Source organism: Lemur catta, chromosome 5, assembly GCF_020740605.2.
Source record: "Lemur catta isolate mLemCat1 chromosome 5, mLemCat1.pri, whole genome shotgun sequence".
Lineage (NCBI taxonomy): Eukaryota > Metazoa > Chordata > Mammalia > Primates > Lemuridae > Lemur > Lemur catta.
In genome coordinates this window covers 63,193,444-63,213,639 of record NC_059132.1, presented here as the reverse complement: position 1 = coordinate 63,213,639, position 20,196 = coordinate 63,193,444, and the positions used below count along the sequence as shown (strand labels likewise).

Below are 20,196 nucleotides of genomic sequence, written 5' to 3'. Positions count from 1 at the left end.
CCAGAGTGTATTTATTATCTTTTGCCTTGCTTTTTTCCCCCTCAATAGAATCTATTCCTCTGTATTATATTGATGCAAAAAGCTCGTTGTTGATTTCCATTGCTGTTAAATATCACAAATGTGCCCCAGTGTATTTACTTACCTAGTCTACTCCTCATAGATATTCTCATGGTTGTATAATGTGACCAGGAGTTTGAGACCACTATGGGCAACAAACGAGACCCCATCTCTACAAAAATAAAAAAAATTTAGCCAGGCATTGTGGTGCTGGGAGGCTAAGGTGGGAGGATCCCTTGAGCCAAGAAATTCAGGGTTACAATTAGCTATCATCACGTCACTGCACTCCAGCCTAGGCAGCACAGTGAGACTCTTGTCTCTAAAGAAAAAAGAAAGAGGGTCCCTTGAGAAAATATTAATTACCTTTCCATTAACCTTAATACAGAACCCATAATCATTTCCCTAATCAATCCCTTTAACATCTATTTATTCAAAAATCTTGCTAGTATCTTTAGAAGAGGTAGTTCTATGAACAAGAACACATTGCATGTGGCCCTCATGTGTATCTTTTCTCACTTCTTCAGTTTCTCTCTTTCTCTATTATACTTTCTTTTTTGTTGTTGTTTTTGAGACAGAGTCTTACTCTGTTACCAGGGCTAGAGTGCTGTGGCATCATCCTAGCTCACAGCAACCTGAAACTCCTGGCTCAAGCAATCCTACTGCCTCAGCCTCCCTAGTAGCTGGGACTACAGGCATGTGCCTCCATGCCCGGCTGGCTAACTTTTTCTATATATTTTTAGTTGTCCGGTTAATTTCTTTCTATTTTTCAGTAGAGACGGCGTCTCGCTCTTGCTCAGGCTGGTCTTGAACTCCTGACCTCAAGCAATCCTCCCACCTTGGTATCTCAGAGTGCTAGGATCACAGGTGTGAGCCACCACACCCAGCCTCTATCATACTTTCTGTTATTATTTCCTCAATATCCCTTTACTTTTCCCTCTCCATTTCCCTTATGTTATAAAGATTTCCTGGTTTGTAAAGGATTATCTACTTACATAGGATCATTAATTCATATGTGGGGGGCAGTTTAGCATGATGATTAAGCAGAGAGACTCTTGTATGGTTCTCTATTGCTGTATAATTATCTCAAAATTTAGTGGCCTTAAATAATAATAAACATTTTTTTTTTAACTCCCACAGTTTCCATAGGTCAGGAATTTCCATAGTTGACTTTATTCAGTGGTTTTGACTGGGGATCTCTGACGAGATTAGAGTCAGGATATTAGCTGGGGCTTTAGTCATCTGCCAACTTAAGCTGAATAATGGGGCTAGAAGGTTCCCAGATGGCTTACCTGGCTGACAGGTTGGTGTTGGCTGTCAGCAGAAGGCTTTTGTTCCTAGACGTACAACACTCTCTGTAGGGCTTCAGGAAGTCTCACTACATGGTAGCTGGTTTCTTCTAGAATGAGTAATCCATGCGAGAGCAAAGCAGGCATCACAATATCTATTATGACCCAACTTCTGAAGTTACAATATTCTGTTAGCTCCCTAAATCAGACCTATCCAGTTTTGGAGAAAACTACACAGGTGTGTGAATACTAGGAGGTTAGAATTACTGGGGCCGTCTTGCTGTCTCGATATCACAGTTCTGGAGGTAGATGACTCTACTTCAAATCCCAATCCCATGATTTACTAGGTGACATTAAGAAATATACTAAATTCTATTTCTCAATTTTCTCATTCCTAAAATTTGGATGAGAATATTGCAGTAGATTGTACCATTGCTCCCTATTTTTTTGCTGCCCTTTGTAGGAGTGTTAAACATCACTGCTCATTGATATGGTTTTACAATATCCCTTCCTATGGGAGGAGTACTCTTTCCTACTACATCTACAACAGTCTTCACACTGAGTTGCTTTGATCAATAAAATATGGGTAGAAATGACATATGCCCACTTTCCAGCAGAACCTTTAAGAGTAATGAGATCCCTGTATGTCATCATCTTTCAGCCTGGGTCCCTCTATGAAGAAGATATGGAGCAAAGCCATTGCTGATCCACAAAGACATATAATTTGGTTCTGATATGACCCTTCCTGTTGTTATCCACCAAGATCTGGGGATTGTCGGTTATATAATTTACCAAAACCTAACTGATACAACTATTACCTACGTAAGAGAAAAACTTCCCCTTCACTCTCTGGAGGTTCACTGAAAAATCAACTCACAAAAAGCAGACTAACTGGAAAAAAAAAGCATACACATTTATTCATGTTCACACAAGGGAAATTCACAGAGTGATTACCCACTATCCCAATGGGGTACAGATGGTTATATACTCTACTTCCTAAGGGAAAGGTAGACAGGGAACTGTAGATGATTTTAGAGGGGTAATAAATTATTTTTAAGGGGATTCGATTGGCTTGCGAATATACAATGGGCAGGGACAGAGTCTGCTGGGTTCACAGAGCAGGCAATGGTTTGTGGCAAAAGTCTGCTTACTAGATTTGTTGACAGACTTCAGTCTTTCTTCCTGCAATATGAGTTCAATTAATGAAAACTCATGAAAGGGACCAGAGGTAATTATTTTCTTCTTTGGTAGGTTCAGACTTTAGGCAGATAGCAGAACTTGAGAGAACAACTTCATCCTGTGCTTTGGGAGACACTGAGGGTTGAGGGAGGCAGGAGAAGGACAAATAATTATTCTCTTTGCTGGGTCTATCTGATCTTCATCTAGACAGAGGAAAAGTCTCTTCCAGTGTCTGCTGATATCTAAGGGCCTTTAATTCAAAGTACTCATTATACCAAGGAGCCATATTTTTGGATGAAGCTCCCTGCATTCCTTCACATACTTAGTAGGATTCTTGCTAGAATTAGATATTAATAATATTTTTGAAATGCTTACAACTATGTCTGGCACATAGTGAGCAACCATACATGCTATCTATTAATATGATTATACAGACCTAAATTCACATGAGATAGATTTATAATCCATGTCATTAATTTATTAATATATATTGAAAGATACACTTGATATTAAAAATAAGTATCATAAGTGTAGTTACTGCATTATTTTCTGGTGTGGAGACCATGACACAGATTATGGTATACTTTCTGAGTATAGAGTTATAATCAGGGATATTTTTGCGAAGCAGTGGTCTTCCGATCAATCAGGTCCTCTAACCCAGGAATTCATGATGTACTGTCTTGTGTTCTGTGGAAAAGATACACTGAACAAGTCACTATTCTATGAGCTCTTCTTTTTTTCTAGATAATTATCAACATTTCTTTTCTCATAGTTCTTCTTCCCTGGACTCTACAGACTTATACTAAGTATAATATCCCTGTATGATTTACATCAGTTACAATATAGTGTAGTCAGTTACAATTTAAACTATTGCAACATATTTATAAAGTTTGATATGGAATAGATACTATGTGACGGGGTCTTTTCTAAGCACTTGACAAATACTTAATCCTTATAATAACTCTATGCACTATTATTACCACCATTTTCCAAAAAACAAAACTGTATATAAGATATTAAGTATATTAAGGGTCTTAAAGCTAAGAGAGCTTACCTTCCTGCCTCCCTGATTTCTCCAATGATTAATTTTCCCATTCTTTGCAAATTATTATTGCCCCAAGTAAAATGAAATGTCATTTTCATGTTTGTTAACTTTATTTCTAAGAACTTTTCCTTGATTTGGGAGCAAGGTAGAAATCAGGGAGAGGACTAGAAAACAGGAAGCAATCTGTAGGACAGTGTACTTATTTTATGAAGACATGGCATGGTCCATGTTAGCTTTCTTTGTAGTTTCCACCAGTGGCACTCCCTATTTGTAACGTGGACTTCAGGGTTTTGGGTTTTCTATTTGTTTCTTTCCTTTCTTTTCCTTTCCTTTCCTTTCTTCCTCCCTAACCTTCCCACTTTGGTCTCATATGAAATGCCCCTACTTCCTTTCCAACCAGAATTCTATTTTTAAACTTTCCCTATGGAGAAATTCTGGAGTCCCCAATATTCAGAGATTTAAGGGACCACAGATTTCACAAAGCCTCTCACTTTACAAAACAGAAAACTTGAACCCAGAGTGGTGAAAGTACATCCTGAAGAAGTGTCCACCCTCTGGACCTCCAGCAGTAGGAGGACAAGGGCAGATATTTAGGACTAGAAAACACTTCATACACAGCTCTTTGTTACATGAGTTGCTCAGGAAAGGCCAAAGTTCATCAGTTGTATTCAGTCTTAATGTTTGTCAGTCTACAATCCAGATAAACAAAGAGATACTACTGTAGAGATTTTATATAGAAGGAATGTAATAGAGACTATTAGATAAGCACATAATGAAAGAATTGAGAAACCCAAGAGAGTTCATGGGGACAACCCGAAGATAAGCTGCAGCAGAAAGTTGCCACCTCTCCTTGTGCTAGACGAACAAAGGAAAGAAGTGATGCTGGCAGGAATTGGCGCTGAAACTCCCATCCCAGTTAAGAGGGAAGAGAACAGGCTAAGGCAGAATGGAGTCCACAGGAGAGATGGGTTATCTGATGGGACTGGAGTTAGAGTACCAAGGCTAGAGAAGAATCACTTGAGCCCAGCATTTTGAGGCTGCAGTGAGCTATGATGGGGCCATGGCACTTCAGCCTGGAGGACAGACACAGACTCTGTCTCTAAAAATAAATTAATTAATTAATTAAAAATAATAATAAACAGGGCCGGGTGCGGTGGCTCCCGCCGGTAATCCTAGCCCTCTGGGAGGCCGAAGCGGTTGGATCACTCGAGGTCAGGAGTTCGAGACCAGCCTGAGCGAGACCCCGTCTCTACTAAAAATAGAAATAAATTATCTAGACAAGTAAAAATATATATAGAAAAAATTAGCCGGGTATGGTGGCGTATGCCTGTAGTCCCAGCTACTCGGGAGGCTGAGGCCGGAGAATTGCTTAAACCCAGGAGTTTGAGGTTGCTGTGAGCTAGGCTGACGCCACGGTACTCACTCTAGCCCGGGCAACAGAGCGAGACTCTGTCTCAAAAAAATAAAAATAAAATAATAATAATAATAATAATAAACAGGAAGGGGAGAAATACTCTGGCTCCACGAGCATCTTTGATCAGCATCTCCCATTGGCTAAATCTACTGGAAACCAGAGCTCAAGGAAACCTGGGAAATGTAGTTTTTAGTGATATATACCAGCATCAGAGTGTAAACAGGCAAATGATAGAAACAAGCAGAAACTCAACACAAATATTTCTGCAACTTCAGATGCTTAAGCATGTGACCCTGTACCTGCACTCAACCAGGCTCCCTAGAAAAGACAGATGTCCACTTCAATTTTTAAAGATGCTGGATCAAGAAGACAGTTTTGCCTTATTTAAAACAGGTTGTGATTTACCCTGTGTGGTAGGAATCCTCTAAGATGATCTCTGCCTCTGAGTGTTCATACTCTTGCATTATCCCCTTTTTGTGTGTGTGCTGCACCTAGTGACTTGCTTCTTACAAACAGAATGTGTCAAAAGTGACAGTGTGTCACTTTTGAGATTAGATTACAAAAGATTGTGGCTTTTGTCTAGGGCCTCTCATTTGTTCCTTCTTTTAGAAGAAAGTAGCTGCCCTGTGGAGAAACCCACAAGGGAACTTGAGGCCCTTGGTCTAACAGCCCTGAAATAACCGAATTTTGCCAACAACCATGTAAGTAGGCTTAGAAGTGGATCAATTCTACATTGAGTTTTGAGATGACTACAGTCTGGCCATCATCTTGGCTGCAGCCCTGTGAGAGATCCAGAGGAATTAGGTTGACTGAGCCCAGACACTGAAGCTGCTAAGTTTGGGGAAAATTTGTGACACACTATAAGATAATTAATACACCCAGAGATGAACCAAACACCCATAAGGGGAAAGTGAACCATAGACAAGGAATGGCTTTCAGTGTCTATTATGTGCCAAGCACATTATCCCCATTTAATTTTCACACCCATCCTCTGAGGTGGATCATCATGACTAGCTCCATTTTCCAAACAAAGAAACCAAAAATGAGAAGAGAAAATAACTGACTCTCGATCACATTGTGATGCAAAGTAGGCACCTGATGGATGGTCAAACCTGTGCTTTTATTTCTTTTATCTCACACTGCTCCCAAAATCAAAATGACCAGCCTTTAAAGTTGCTCTCATCTGGTTGGGTAGTATACAAATAAAAAGAACAAATTGTTTAAAATCAAATGTCTTCTCACTTTATTAAAATCCAGTCCTCATTTATTTCTCTCCCAGATCATCATAACTAACATAAAAATAAAAAAGGATTAGGGCCTTATTTCAGGTATTTCTTTGTTGAGGACTATAGTACAGGGTACAACATGAAATTGGAGTAATAAATAACCAAATGAAACCAAATAAAACAAAACTTCTGAAGAGGCAGGCAATTCTTAGTGTTGGCACGCAGAAAACAATACTGCAAAATGAAGGCCTCAAAAGCAAACTTTTTTCTCTGACCTTCTCCTGATTCTTGTCTCTCTGTCTCATCCACTCTTGAGGCTAATGATAGACTAGAATCCTTTTTCTCCAAAGGTGAGTCATAGAAACCAGAGCCACTTTTCCCCAAAGTCAGCCATAAAACCTAACTCCCACCCCTGCACATACCTTTCTGTATAAAAATTGGCCATAAAGAAATTATCTGAACTACATTGTTTGACTGTAGTTCATAAGACCCCCACTCCAGAAAGGAACGTGACCCATGCCCAGAAGGAAGTAATGCACATTCAGAAAGGCCAAGAAGAATCTGAACAGACAGGCTTTGCTGCATTCCCCCACTCAGTCTATTATTAATAGCATTAGATCATACCCTTTTTGTCCAATAATTCTACATGGCTGTCCATACTTTGTTGAACTTAAGCATGAAAATGGACAATTTTCCCTGTCGCTTTGGGTCTTCATTCTGAAATCTCCTGTGTCCATGCTAAATAAATGTGTATGCCTTTTCTCCAATTATGCTGTCTTTTGTGAGTTGATTTTTCAGTGAAATTTCAAAGGGCAAAGGGGAACTTTTTCCTTGGCCCCAACATTAGTTTCTTTGGGCTAATAGACCACTGATATCTTTGTGTAATAAAATAATAACTATCATGATAACAACAGTAACAAGTAGCAAACATCAACTAGCATTTCTTGAGAATTAATTCCCTCTGTGCTTGGCACTCTTCCAGGCCTTTCCATGGACTTTCTCAATAACACTATAAACCTGGCCCCCTGTGTTTTAATCCTACCTGCACCACTTCTCCCCCAACCCCCTGCCATCTTTTGAGGTATGTGACATGGGCAAGGTACTTCATTTCTCTGTGCCTCAATCTTCTCACCTAAAAAATGTAATAATAGGACATACTTCATAAACATATTAGGAGGGCTAAATAACACAAGTTAATGCTTGGCACATAGTGAACATCCTAAGCGAATTCATGAAATGAGGCAGAAGTATATTCATTACAATCCTAATCTCATTTGGATAGCAGTAAATTTGGGCAACAAGGAATATCTGATTCTGAGGCACAGCTTCTGAGCCAAAAGTTAGTTCCAGGTAGTCTGGTTCATAAACATGGAGCCAGAGGACCAGTCCACATGTGCCACTCCACAACGCAAATGTGGGGCACCAGAAACCAGCAGCTCAACTTTCAGGTCCTGCATGATTGAGTCCCACTGGGGCATCCATGGAATGCAGAGGTAGGGCCTCCACATATTTCAACGCTGACTACCTAGTGTGAAAATAGGAAAGCTTTTTCAAAATGCTCCTTTAAAAATCGCTGATGCTAGGTGGTGGGGAAAAAGAGAGAGAGTAGGGAAAGAATGGACAATAGAAAGGTGGGCATGCAAGAGGATAAATGGAAGATTACAGAAAGAGCTGTTGGTTTTGGGCTTTGTTAAGAGCATTTGAGAAGATGAGATACTAAATGGTTAGAATAATGATTAAAAAGTTAGATCCTAGCCCCATAATAAAAGTTTGTATCCACTCATTTCCACTGACTGCCACCTCTAGAGGTAATTTAACTCCAAACAGTTCTACCCACTCTTGCCTTCTGTCTGTCTTTCAGCAGGCATAGTCACTTGTGCCAGCTGGAACCCGTAGACACAGGTTAGCAGATGCACAGTGCCTGTTCTCCTGCAGCCTGCAGATCTGTGAGCCTGGGAAGCGGGTGGCCTGACACACAGGGGGCTGTGCTCCAGAAGGGGACCCACATATAGCCCATGCTGTTCCTTTTTCATAGAGAAAGCATGAGAGCAGACTTGAACAAGGAGAACAAACATTTTCTGTGTGGGTGTCAGCTGGGAAAGCCAGCCTCCCAGCATCTGGGAACATTGGCTGATCCTCCCACAGGGAAAGCAGCAGCCCTTGTTCCTATTTCATTGCCAGGCAACCCAGAGAAAGTCCCTGGGGTCATCAGTTAAACAGCTCTGCTTCTGTCTTCACAGTGCCTTTGCTCATGGCATTCCTGGCCATGCTGTTGCTGGCAGTGCACACTCCCAGTATCACCACCCGGCAGACCACAGCCATTCTTTTAGAAGGCATCTCTCCGTCTGTGGCAGGAGAGGAATATCAGGGAGGGCCTCACTAAGAAGGTGAAATTTGAGGAAAAGACTGACAGAAATAAAGTATTGAGGCAGGTGAGTATCTGTGAGAAGAGTGTTCCAGGATTCCTCATAAAATTTGGAAAGCAGACATAGAGGAGGTGAGAAACAATACAGACATGTATGCACTGGGTGCTGATGATAGGAGAGACTGTGGAACTTGAATCATGCCAGATGCATAGGGGTCATTTGGGAAGTGAGACAGTACCCTTCTAGGTAGGAAAACAGCACAATAGAGTGAGCCAATGTGCATGGGGAGGTGGGGGAGAGAGAGAAAGAGGGGGAGAGAGAGATGGGAGATGAGACTATCATCACCAGGAAGGAACAGAGGATATTTAAAGCAATGGTGGTGTGCTGGCAAATGTTGAGCAACAGGTTCTCAAGAAACAAAGCAAAACCCCCTAATTTGTAGTATTTGCAGATTCCCATGGTGTAAATACTGCCATTATGGCCAATTTCAGGCTACCAATGTTACATTGAACACACAGTAGAAAAGAAGGAAGGAAGGATTGAAAATGACCATAGATTTTCAGTTGGAGACCTGAGAAAATGACTATACCAAAGACGTAAATATAATTCAGTGTGAACATGGACAAACTATTGACCTGTTTTTGTGACCATGCACAAAACCAACTAGTTCAGAGCCCTAGTGGCTTCATCCTCAATCTGCAGGGACTGTGCTAAAGAAAATAAAAATTTCCTTCTGTGCTCTGCTCTGCATTTATCCTTTCCTCCCACAGAGACAAGGTACCTAGGGCCCTTCTCCTTAAGGGCCTTTCTCATTTTTCTTTCCTCTGCCAAGGTTGCTAAGGTACCTAGTAGGGATGAATTCTCCATATCTTCCCTGAAGGGAGGAAGTCAAGTTGAACCAAAAAGCACAATGGGAAGAGTGTGGAGCATCCTTGTCTCGGGAGCCTCTGCTCTCGGAAAGGTGGCTCAGCTGAGTATGAAACACCACCAGGACTGCTGCTCCTGAACCCTGCGTTGAGCCTGTGGGAGGTGTGTGGGTATACTCCACCACCATTCCAACATGGCACATCTACCAGGCTTCATTCCGAAGTATATTGCAGCCAGAAGCAGTTAGTGCTTTGGCTTAACCATCCCAATTACTTTAATCTCTGCAAACAGAAGCCAGCAAATCCCTGAGGGAAATCCCAACATCTTTTTTGGCTTTAATTTTTCAACATTTGGAGATAGATAGAGAGATAGAGATAGATAGAGATATAATCCTGTAGATGGAGATAGGTAGAGACATAATCCTGTATATGATCATATCAGATTTTACAGGAACAAAGTGCTTTCTCAAGTGCCATTTTATCTGATAGTTTTTCACAGCTCTGGGAAGTACTATTATCTCATTCTGTAGATGACAAGCCTGATCTTCTGAGATGGCAGGTGACTAACCCCCAGTGAGACACTAAGTGGCAGAGCTAGAACACAGGCTCAACTATTTTAGCTCCAGATTCCTGTCTTTCCAGAACACCTGACTACATGTCTATCTATGTGTATTCACACACACACACACACACACACACACACACAGAATCATTTTTTATAGATTTATTGTGTAGCTATTTGTTAAGAATAAGTTAACAACCACTTAACCCCTTCTTTCTACTAAGTCTGTGAAATTGGGTGACTCTCCCACTGGCTTCTGAAAATTCAGGGGCAGAATTGAAATCTCCACCCAGAGTAGGCCTCATGAATTCATTAGCTATTTCTTGAGTAACTACTATATGCCAGACAACATTAGGCACTGTCCTGGGAGTTGGGAATACAGAGTAGACCAAACAGGCTGGCTCCTAACCTCCTTACTGGAGTAACAGAGACATTCTTAAAACCTTATCTGGACTGAAGGTAAAAAATTAGGCATGAGGGGGGCAAGCAGGTTAGGAGCATGTGTTTTCTAATTCCTATGCAGGGAGGAAAGGAAATGGCAATTTAATTGGGAAGGTGTCCTAGGCAGATAATTAATGGCAATGCCTTCCTCCCCCTTTGTATCACCCTTTATTTCCTCATGCCAGGCTGGAATTTGGGGATTCTGCTCCTATCACAATGTATCATATATAACTTACACACATATACAAAAGGTGTTGAAAATGAAATAATTTTATTTCTGCTGATTTTTAGAGCTCCAAACAATCCATACACATGATCTTTTTCATTCTCATAGTCACTTAAGTCACCTCCATTTTACAGATAAAGAAATTGAGGTTCAAAATGACCTGGTGACAGTCACATATTTTTAAGAGGAAGAACCTTGAGTCCAACCCAAGAGTGACTGGAATTTCAGTTTGCTGTCCACCACCCCAGCAGAATAGGAGAGTAATTTCAATTTTGCTGTAAATCAGAGTTAATCATTCCAGAAACGTTTTAAAGCAAAAGACTAGAAACAATTCAAGTGCCTACCAACAGGACACAAGTTACATAAACTACAAAACATCCCTATAGGGCAATACCATGCAACTGTGTATGGGAAGCTCTGTGTGTTCTCATATGGAAAGTTCTCCAAGATATACTGTTATGAACAGTGCAACTGTATACAGTCTGCTACCTTGTATGAAGGAAAAGGGTGGAGATAAAATATATTCATTATTGACTGACATCAGCATGAATTAACACTGGGCAGATACACAAGGAAAAAAAGTGATCAACTGGGGGAAGTTGAGGGGTGGATTCTCAATACACACCTTGTTAGTATATCTTAAGTTGTTTGAACTCTGTGAATGTAATACTTATTCAAAAAATTAAGCACATTTTGTACTAAAGAGAGCGTTTCCTCAATGGTATTCTTTCTCTCTCCTCCACCCTCCATATTCCCCCACATACATAAACAAAAAGAAATAAACCTAGAGCAAGTTTTTAATATGAAAACATTTGCAGGTGCAGAATCAATCAGTGACATAGAAACATTAACACCGTCCATCCATTTATTTCTGAGAATTGAAGGATTTGGCAGACACTCAGGATCCTCGCATCACTCTGTAATGAGAAGCTTTTGAAACCTAAGAGAGAGAAGAAAAAGTAAACATATTTGGGAATCTCCTTCTCAGTCTTCCTCACATGTACAGAAAAACTTACACATCTCTTTACTCATAATAAGTTAGCTTCTCTCCAGGTATGAGCCCTTCTTAATTCCTCACGGAATAATTCCCTGTGGTAAAAGAAGCCAGCCTCCCAGGGAAGATGCTCTGATTTTGCTGTTCAGATAGAATTTCCAGATTTGACAAATAAAAATACAGATTTTCCAGTTAAATTTGAATTTCAGATAAACATTTTTTTTTTAGTATAGTATGTCTCATACAATATTTAGGGGACATATTTCTACTGAAACAATTATTTGTTGTTTATCTGAAATTCAAACATAACTGGGTATCCTGTATTTTATCTGGCAAACTTATCCTCACATGCCACCTGGAGGAAGGTGGTTATGTGCTCTTGAACTCATTAGTCCAGAGGGACAAGAAGTACCCAGCCCAGTACAATCCAATACAACTTTCTGTGATGATAGACACATTCTATATCTGCACTGTTCAAAAAAGTAGCCACCAGCAACCTGAAATGTGGTAAGGGAGACTGAGAAACTGAAGTTTTAATTTAATTATTTAATTTAAATTGTAAAAAATCACATGTGGCTAATGGCTATTGTATTGTAGAGCACAGTGCTAGAACTAGTCATGTAACTCCCTCCAAATCTAGCAACTGGGATTTAAGATTGAGTGGTGGTTAAAATGGTGAATAAACTCACAAATCTCTGTGGTTTAGACAGTGACTACTCCATTTCCGCTCACTCGTGTTTCGTTGTCAACATATTCATTCTGAGTTTTTGCTCTGAGTCTTTACTGAAGATCTATTACATAGGAAGGATGTGAAGGGTCAGAGTACAGAGATGAGTAAGGTAGAATTCTTCTACAAACTCACCCTGTAGGTGAATGTTAATTGGAGAACAGCTGTGTGACCCTTTTCTTTCCGTGATTTAAAGCAATCATCTGTTAGCCATAGACTCAGAGCTTCTTAAAGATTGATTATTTTATGCATGATACCAGCCAGCAGAAAACAGGCCCTCAAAGAATTAATGCCTATCTGGGCAACTGAGGGTTATTGTGACACACTATGTTTGGAGACATTACTGCAAAAACAGGGAGAGTGTGGAAAACAAATGGGGTGTACTTTGAAATTTCACTGTGTTCCTGGTGGCTGGGTAGGTTGAGGAGGTAATGTATTAACAATGGGGTTTGTGAGCAGACATTTTTATACAGAAATTCAGATAATGATGCACTGGGCAGCGAAAGACCTTTCTGGGCCAAAACATCTGTTCTCTTGTTCATTCACCAGATATCTGAGAGTTCACTAAATGTCAGGCCTTCTGCTAGACAGAACAGTGAAGAGGCTGGGCATGGTGGCTCACTCCTATAATCCCTAGTACTCTGGGAGGCCAAGGCGGGAGGATCACTTGAGGTCAGGAGTTTGAGTCCAGCCTGAGAAAGAGTGAGACTCTGTCTCTACTAAAAGAATAGGGGAAAAAAAAATTATCCAGGCAACCAAAAATAGAAAAAATTATTTGGGCATGGTGGAATGTACCTGTAGTCCCAGCTACTTGGGAGGATGAGGCAAGAGGATTGCTTGAGCCTAGGAGTTGGAGGTTGCTGTGAGCTAGGCTGATGCCACAGCACTCTAGCCTGGGGAACACAGCGAGACTCAGTCTTAGCAATAATAGTAATAATAATAAAAACAAAACAAATTAAAAAAAAACAGTGAATAGACAGGACAGGTCCCTACTTCATGGAGCAGAGTCTAATGGGGACAGAGAAACAACATGGGCTCTGATAAATAAAATCTCAGACTGTATTTTAAAGAATATAAAGAGGATGATTGATAGAATGTAATTTGAGGTGGGGAATGGAGAAAAGGAGCTAACTTTTTGGTTTCTCTTTTTAATACTTTAAGTTACAAAGTTAATACATGCTTAACACTTCACATACAGATATTTATAAAAGTTAATCTCTCTTCATCCAATTCTAATTTCACCTCCCTGAGATAATTAACATGATGGGTTTTCTTCCACACCTTTCTCTATATTCATTTATTCTAACCAGTTGTATGTGTGATTCTGTCTCATTGCATGATTGTTTTTGGTAGCTGCATCTCATTCCACAGTATAATTGGATATTCCACTGTTTGCTTAAGTCAACAGTATTCTCAGTTATGGTTATTTAGATGGTTTACAGGTAAAATCAGAATTTTTTTGTTTTGTTTCTCATTATAGTGTTGAAAAAGAGTCCTCACACCTATAACCTTACATAGTGTGGTCTTTATTTCTAGATGGTAGACATTCCCCTTTCCCAAGTGTCTATTAAAAAAGTTTAATAGATATTGCCAAGACAAATTTTCAAAGACCATTTGATACTGGCAATTCTTCTTCTTCCTCAGCAGTCCTGAATATTACTGGTTTTAGTGGTTTTCTATTTATAGGTAAGAAATGGTATCCCTTTGTTGCACTAATATGCATAACTTAACTACTAGGAAGATTAACCGTTTTTTTGTTTGTTTGTTTGTTTTTCATATGTATTGGCCATTTGAATTTAATAAAGGACATAAAATACCCTGTTTAATCATATTTTATGTCATGTTGTTTGCCTTTTTCCTAACAGCTTGCAGTTCTTCTTTGTAAATTGAGGTCATTAACCTTATATATGTTTTGCAAATCCTTTATCCCAATTTATTGCTCATTTTTTACTACTTTATTTCCATATATTGTGTCTTAAACCTCTTTTTGGCCTATACCATCTGTGTCTTTTCCTATACAGCTTTTGTGTTTCTCTCCCCAACACACACACACACACACACACACACACACACACACACACACGAGTATATAAAGCATCTTCTAAAATGTCTTCTGATATTTGTATTTCACATTTTTAGATCTTTAATACACCTAGGCAGGTCTATTTTACATAGGCTTGTCTGAGAAACAGCTGAGACTTGAAGGGAGAAAATGAGCTCACCAGAAGGAAAGTCAGAGGACAGGCATTTCAGAGAATGAGTCCAATAATATGAACATCTTGAGGCAGCAGACTTAGCTGCTTGGTGGAAAGAGAGACCCACATGGCTAGAACAAGCAAAGGAGATGAAGTCAGAAAGGTGGACAGTGGCCAAAGGTGGTCATGTGTCATCCCTCAGGTCCTGGTAAGGAGTATGAAGAATGAATTAAGACATGTATCGAATGAAGGTGTAGGTGATGTGACTCACAGTTTATGTTTATGGAGATGAAGGAAAAGCAGCAAGTCTCACTCCTAGAATGTTGGATTGAATAAATGAATTTATGTTAGTGTCATTTACTGAGTTGGGAGGACTGGAAGGTATAATAGGCCTAGGGATCATAATGTTAAATCTTGTGTCTTGGAAGTATTCATGTTGAGAGACCTGTTAAGAGTTCCAAATGAAGATGTCAAGTAAAAATTTAGATACATATATTTGCATTTCGGGAAGGAATCAGGACTGGAGATGTAAAATTGGAGGTTTATTGCATTTAGATAGTCTTTGAAAGTGTAGTATTAATGAACCCCATCAAGGAGACAAAGCAAAGAACAGGAACCAGAAACAAGTTCCAAGTTTCTAAAATTTAAAGCACATTACAGTCCAGTCATTGTGGCATGAATATTTAATGCAAGGACAATTTGTTGTAGAATAAAGGTCTTTCAGCTATGGCTATTAACAAATACAGGAAAGAATGGACATGGTCATCTGCCTGTTATCCGTAGGATTACCTATATGCCAGGAAGAGAGCCTCACCAGAAAATGACCCTGCTGACACCTTGATCTCAGACTTCCAGCCTCCAGAATTGTAAGAAAATAAATTTTTCTGGTTTAAGCCACTGGTATGTGATATGTTTTTATGGCAGCCCAAAGAGACTAAGGTAGATTTGGGTCAAGAATGGAGTGTTGCTACAACAGATACCTAAATATGTGAAAGTGGCTTTGGAACTGAGTGATGGGTAGAAGCTAGATGAGTTTTGAAGTCCATGCTAGAAGAAGCCAAAGGGACTATCAGTAAAAATATGGATGTTAAAGGCAATTCCGTAAGGGTGCAGAAAGAAAAGAAGAGAACTAGAGAGAAAGTTTCCATTTTCTTAGAGAATACATAAATAATCATGAATGAATGTTGGCTAAACTATGAATATTAAAGGCCATTCTGGTGAAGTCTCAGATGGAAATGAGGGACAGATTATTGAAAACTGGAAGAAATGTAATCCTTATTATAAAGTGGTAAAGAACTTGGCTGAAGTATGTTCTAGTACATATTTAGCAGAAGAGATTTCTAAGCAAAGTATTCAAGTTGTGGTGTAGGTCTGCCTTACTGCTTATAGTAAAATGTAGGAGAAAAGAGATGAATTGAAAAAGGAATTTTTAAGCAAAAAGGAATCAGAATTTGGAGATTTGGAAAATTCTCACCCTCTCTGTATTGTAAAAACATTGAGAAAGCTTTTCTTGAAGAGGTATGGTTGAACAACCATTTGATAAAGAGATAATGGGTACAACTCATGGACATAATCAGCATCTCAGCAGAAGTCAGGAAGGGAAATGGGATTATAACAGCAGAGACACTGCCAGTTTGAACTAAATTAGAGAAAATGGGAAGGAATGAAGCAGTTTGTTAGACTTTTTGGATTCTACAGGACACTGCCAGATAGCGAATATATACTATCCTTCAAGAAAGGGGAAGAAGGACCCCAAAGGCAATTCAGAGATCATTAGGGCTGCTACCCCTACCTCAGACTCAGAGTGCCCAGGCAGAGATAGGGTAGGAGTGGGAGTGGGTAGGAAAGGCTGACTCCACCTCAGGAAAGGATGGAGGATGCCCAACAAAGCTATGTGGGAGACATCCTCACAGAAAGCTTCCCCTGTGGGACCCCACCAAACTGAAGGGTGGGGCTTCAGGCAAGGCAAAAGGAGTAGGCCACCCCCCAGAGTCATGGAGGTGATTCTGCAATACCAATGGGCCTGCAACACCAATGGGCCTGGAAGTCAGGGCATTGAGTCAAAGAAGATTATTGTCAAGCATTAAGATCTAATGGACTTTGCCTTGCCAGGTTTTAGTCTTGATTAGGACTCATCACCCCTTCCTTCTTTTCTATTTCTCCCTTTTGGAATGTGGAATCTCTATTCTACACCTGTCCCACCATTGTATTTTAGAAGAATGTAACTTGTCTGGTTTCACTGGTTCACAGCTGGAGAGAAATTTTACCTCAGGATGAATTGTGCCTTGAGTCTCACCCATATCTGATTTAGATGATATTTAGATGACACTTTGGACTTTAGAATTGATGCTAGAATGAGTTAAAACGTTGGGGGCTGTTTGGATGGAAGGAATGGATCTTGGATGGAAGACGGACATAAGTTTTGGTGGGCCAAGGGTGGAATGTTATGGAATGAACTGTGTCACCCAAAATTCATATACTGCAGCCCTAATCCCCAATGTGATTCTATTTGGAAATAGGACCTTTAGGAGGTATTAAAGTTAAATAACTTATATTTATTTGACCTACTAAATAGATGAAATACAAAGTTTTGTTATTGGATCCCAGAGAACAATTCAAACTCAAGTCTTATCTCTTTTCCTCACAATTGATCAGTTTATCAACTCCTGTAGCTCTTTACCAAATCATCTTTCTACCTGTTCCTTTGTTTCACTTGTCATACCTTAAATCAAAAGTGTACTGGCTTTTTATCTGGGCTTACAGTATAAACACATTGTCAAGATTTACCTCTCTTCTTTTAAAGTAGATTCTGGGGAAAATTACCTCTGGCACATCCCTTAAGTTCTTCAGTTTAAAATACCATTAGTAACATTCTGCTATGTGGACAAAGTTCAGCCATCATGGTTTTTTCTTTTTCTTTCTTTTTTTTTTTTTTTTTTTTTTACTGTTTCCATCTTTCTGACAATAATCTCTTAAGAGAGAGGTGGTTATAGAACAGCCAGCAGTTAGAAGTACTGGCTTCCTGGCCTTGGAATTTAGACAACTTAGACAACAAATTTAGAATTTAAGTTCTGTTCCTTAGTTTCCTTATCTTTAAATTCAGAATAGAGCCAGAACCTACTTCTAAGATTGTTAGATTAAACAAATTAATATGCTGAAGTACACAGACATGTGCCTAGCACACAGTAAATATCTAAATACATAATCTTTCTTGATCAGCCTGTGTTCTAATTTCAAAATCCACACTGCTGAGCTAGGTTCTTTTCATGGAAAGGGGAGCAAAGGTGTGCCTGAAGAGATGGAAGCAGGAAAAGGTTAAGCAACTCTGCCAAGGTCATGTACCTATTGGAAGCTGTGTTGAAATGCAATTTGACATGTAAATGAAAAGGACCCCAAGGCTGGTATGAAACAATTCTGACATAAGGATCTACGTTCTCCAACATGAAGGAAATGTTGGGAGGAAAGAATCTGGTTCTCACAGCCAACCTTGCCCAAGACCCTGGTGAGGCCAGACCTCCCAAGTCTGATGACTCAGCCCAGCTGTTCATTAGAATCATTGTAACTTTAAAAACTCCTAGAGAAATTCTAACATGTGGCCAGCAAGGTGATCACTTGTTTTTCTGCCACTTTGCCTTCACCTTAAGTCCTGGACATCCAATCCTTTTCCTTTGAGGGTGGTTGCAGTGGAAGGAGGTGGAGAGAGGGAGGAGGGGAAGAGGCTGGACCCGCCCCAAACAGGTATCAGTATCTGGAAAATAGGACGCCAGTCCACAGGAAGCATATCCTTTGATAAAAAACAAAAACAAAAACAAAAACAAATCTCTCCCAGTACACACTCGGGATTCCAGGCAAACTGCTTCAGTGGAGCTCCAGGAGCGTTTGACTAAGTGGCTGCATCTGCTTGGCTAGTCTGAGCAGCTGCACGATGAAGCGTGGGCAAGCCTTAACCTCCCAGTTGACTTGGTTAAGGCTTGCCCACTCTTCTTCTCTGCCCACCCTTTCCCTGCCAATGCACAAACCGAGTCATCCAGAAGAAAAACTTGCTGAGACTCAAAAAATGCAGGAAAATAGGACCCTAGCAGTTCTTGCCCGGTTCCGGATAATCTCTTCTTGTGGTTAGAGCAGCTGTTTCCAGATCCCTAGCAGCAAAGGTTTGGGGGAGGCCTGTGGCCCCAACTCTACCTGCTTTTCCGGCTGCGTTGGGAACCTAAGCTCAAGACTCCAGACAATAATAGTATTAACTCCAGTTCGTTGAATGTCAAACTCTTCCAAGTTAAGGGTATTAGATTGTTTAACTGGCACAATCTACACCCAATTTACAGATAAAATTTGAGTTTCAGAGGTTAAAAATCGGCTGAACCTTACAACTGGTAAATGGAAGAGCTGCTATTCCAATCTACGTTCAGTATATTGTAAAATGCCACATACCAAATCCGAGGAAGCAGTTTTAATTAGAGACCCCTTTCAAGGTACTGTTTAAATCTCCAGCACTAACACAAGTAGACCTTGGAACTTAACATAATTAGACAAGGCGGGCTGCCGGCAGCCTAAAACGAGGACAAATCCAAGAGGCTCTAGTCAGAGAACAGGAAAGGTTACCGGTTACGTTGCCTTCTACAACTTCTGAACACTTATTTAAAGGAATAATAATGAAGGTTTCAGATCACAGGGCATATCCGCATTTAAGGTGTAGTTAGGAACTACTGACCATAATCAACCACTCAACCTTGGAAAATGCGTCCAGAAAAGCGCTTATGCTTCGTGAAGACATGAAGTACACGCAAACACTAGATCTTTAACTATTTCCTGCAGATAAAGCAATTTTCCGTTTAACACTCAGCCTATTCCGAAAATCTCAAAAGCAGGAATATAACTAGTTGCCCTAGCTTTAGGTATAGCTAACTTACCTTAATACTTTTCTTTCTTATTTAAACAGTGAGTTTAGCTCTTCCTTTGAGAGTTGGGGGGGGCTCTTAAAAGAGCCTTTGGGTTTGATAGCCTTTACCGGAAGTTCAGATGCCTGTCAAATCACTTGCCCTTGGCTTTATGATGGCTCTCGGTCTTCTTGGGCAGCAGCACGGCCTGGATGTTGGGAAGGACACCACCCTGTGCAATAGTCACACGGCCAAGAAGCTTGTTGAGCTCCTCGTCATTACGGATGGCCAACTGTAAATGGCGCGGGATGATGCGAGTCTTCTTGTTGTCACGAGCCGCGTTGCCAGCCAGCTCCAGGATCTCGGCGGTCAGATACTCCAGCACTGCTGCCAGATACACTGGCGCGCCAGCCCCCACACGCTCTGCGTAGTTGCCCTTGCGGAGAAGACGGTGGACACGGCCCACGGGGAACTGTAGGCCTGCACGAGAAGAACGAGATTTCGCTTTAGCGCGAGCTTTGCCTCCTTGCTTGCCTCGCCCAGACATCGCAAACAAACCAGAACACCACACTCCTAAGCTCGCGAAAATAAGTGAGATCTGGAAGTATGTAAAACATGGCTGCTTTTATAGGTATTTCCTGGGGAGTAACTCCGATTGTCTGATTGGCTAGAAGAGAGAGTCAAACAAGTAGCCAATAGAAAAACTGTATTTCCACACTTCATTTGCATAGTTCAGCC

The 20,196-nt window shown here is 40.4% G+C and overlaps 1 protein-coding gene across 1 annotated transcript; it reads right to left on the bottom strand.

The window, feature by feature from the left end:
• Window positions 1–10,696: 10,696 nt before the first annotated feature.
• On the bottom strand, window positions 10,697–20,068 carry LOC123638380 (histone H2A type 1-C). The gene is made up of 2 exons (XM_045551997.1): window positions 19,492–20,068; window positions 10,697–11,608 (listed from the first exon to the last, which is right to left on the bottom strand). The coding sequence occupies exon 1, from the start codon at window positions 20,003–20,005 to the stop codon at window positions 19,613–19,615; it is 393 nt and encodes a 130-aa protein (XP_045407953.1). The 5' UTR covers window positions 20,006–20,068; the 3' UTR covers window positions 10,697–11,608; window positions 19,492–19,612.
• Window positions 20,069–20,196: the final 128 nt, after the last annotated feature.

Bases quoted from the DNA above. Each gene is read 5' to 3' on its own strand.
- LOC123638380 (XM_045551997.1), bottom strand. From the start codon at position 20,005: ATGTCTGGGCGAGGCAAGCAAGGAGGCAAAGCTCGCGCTAAAGCGAAA.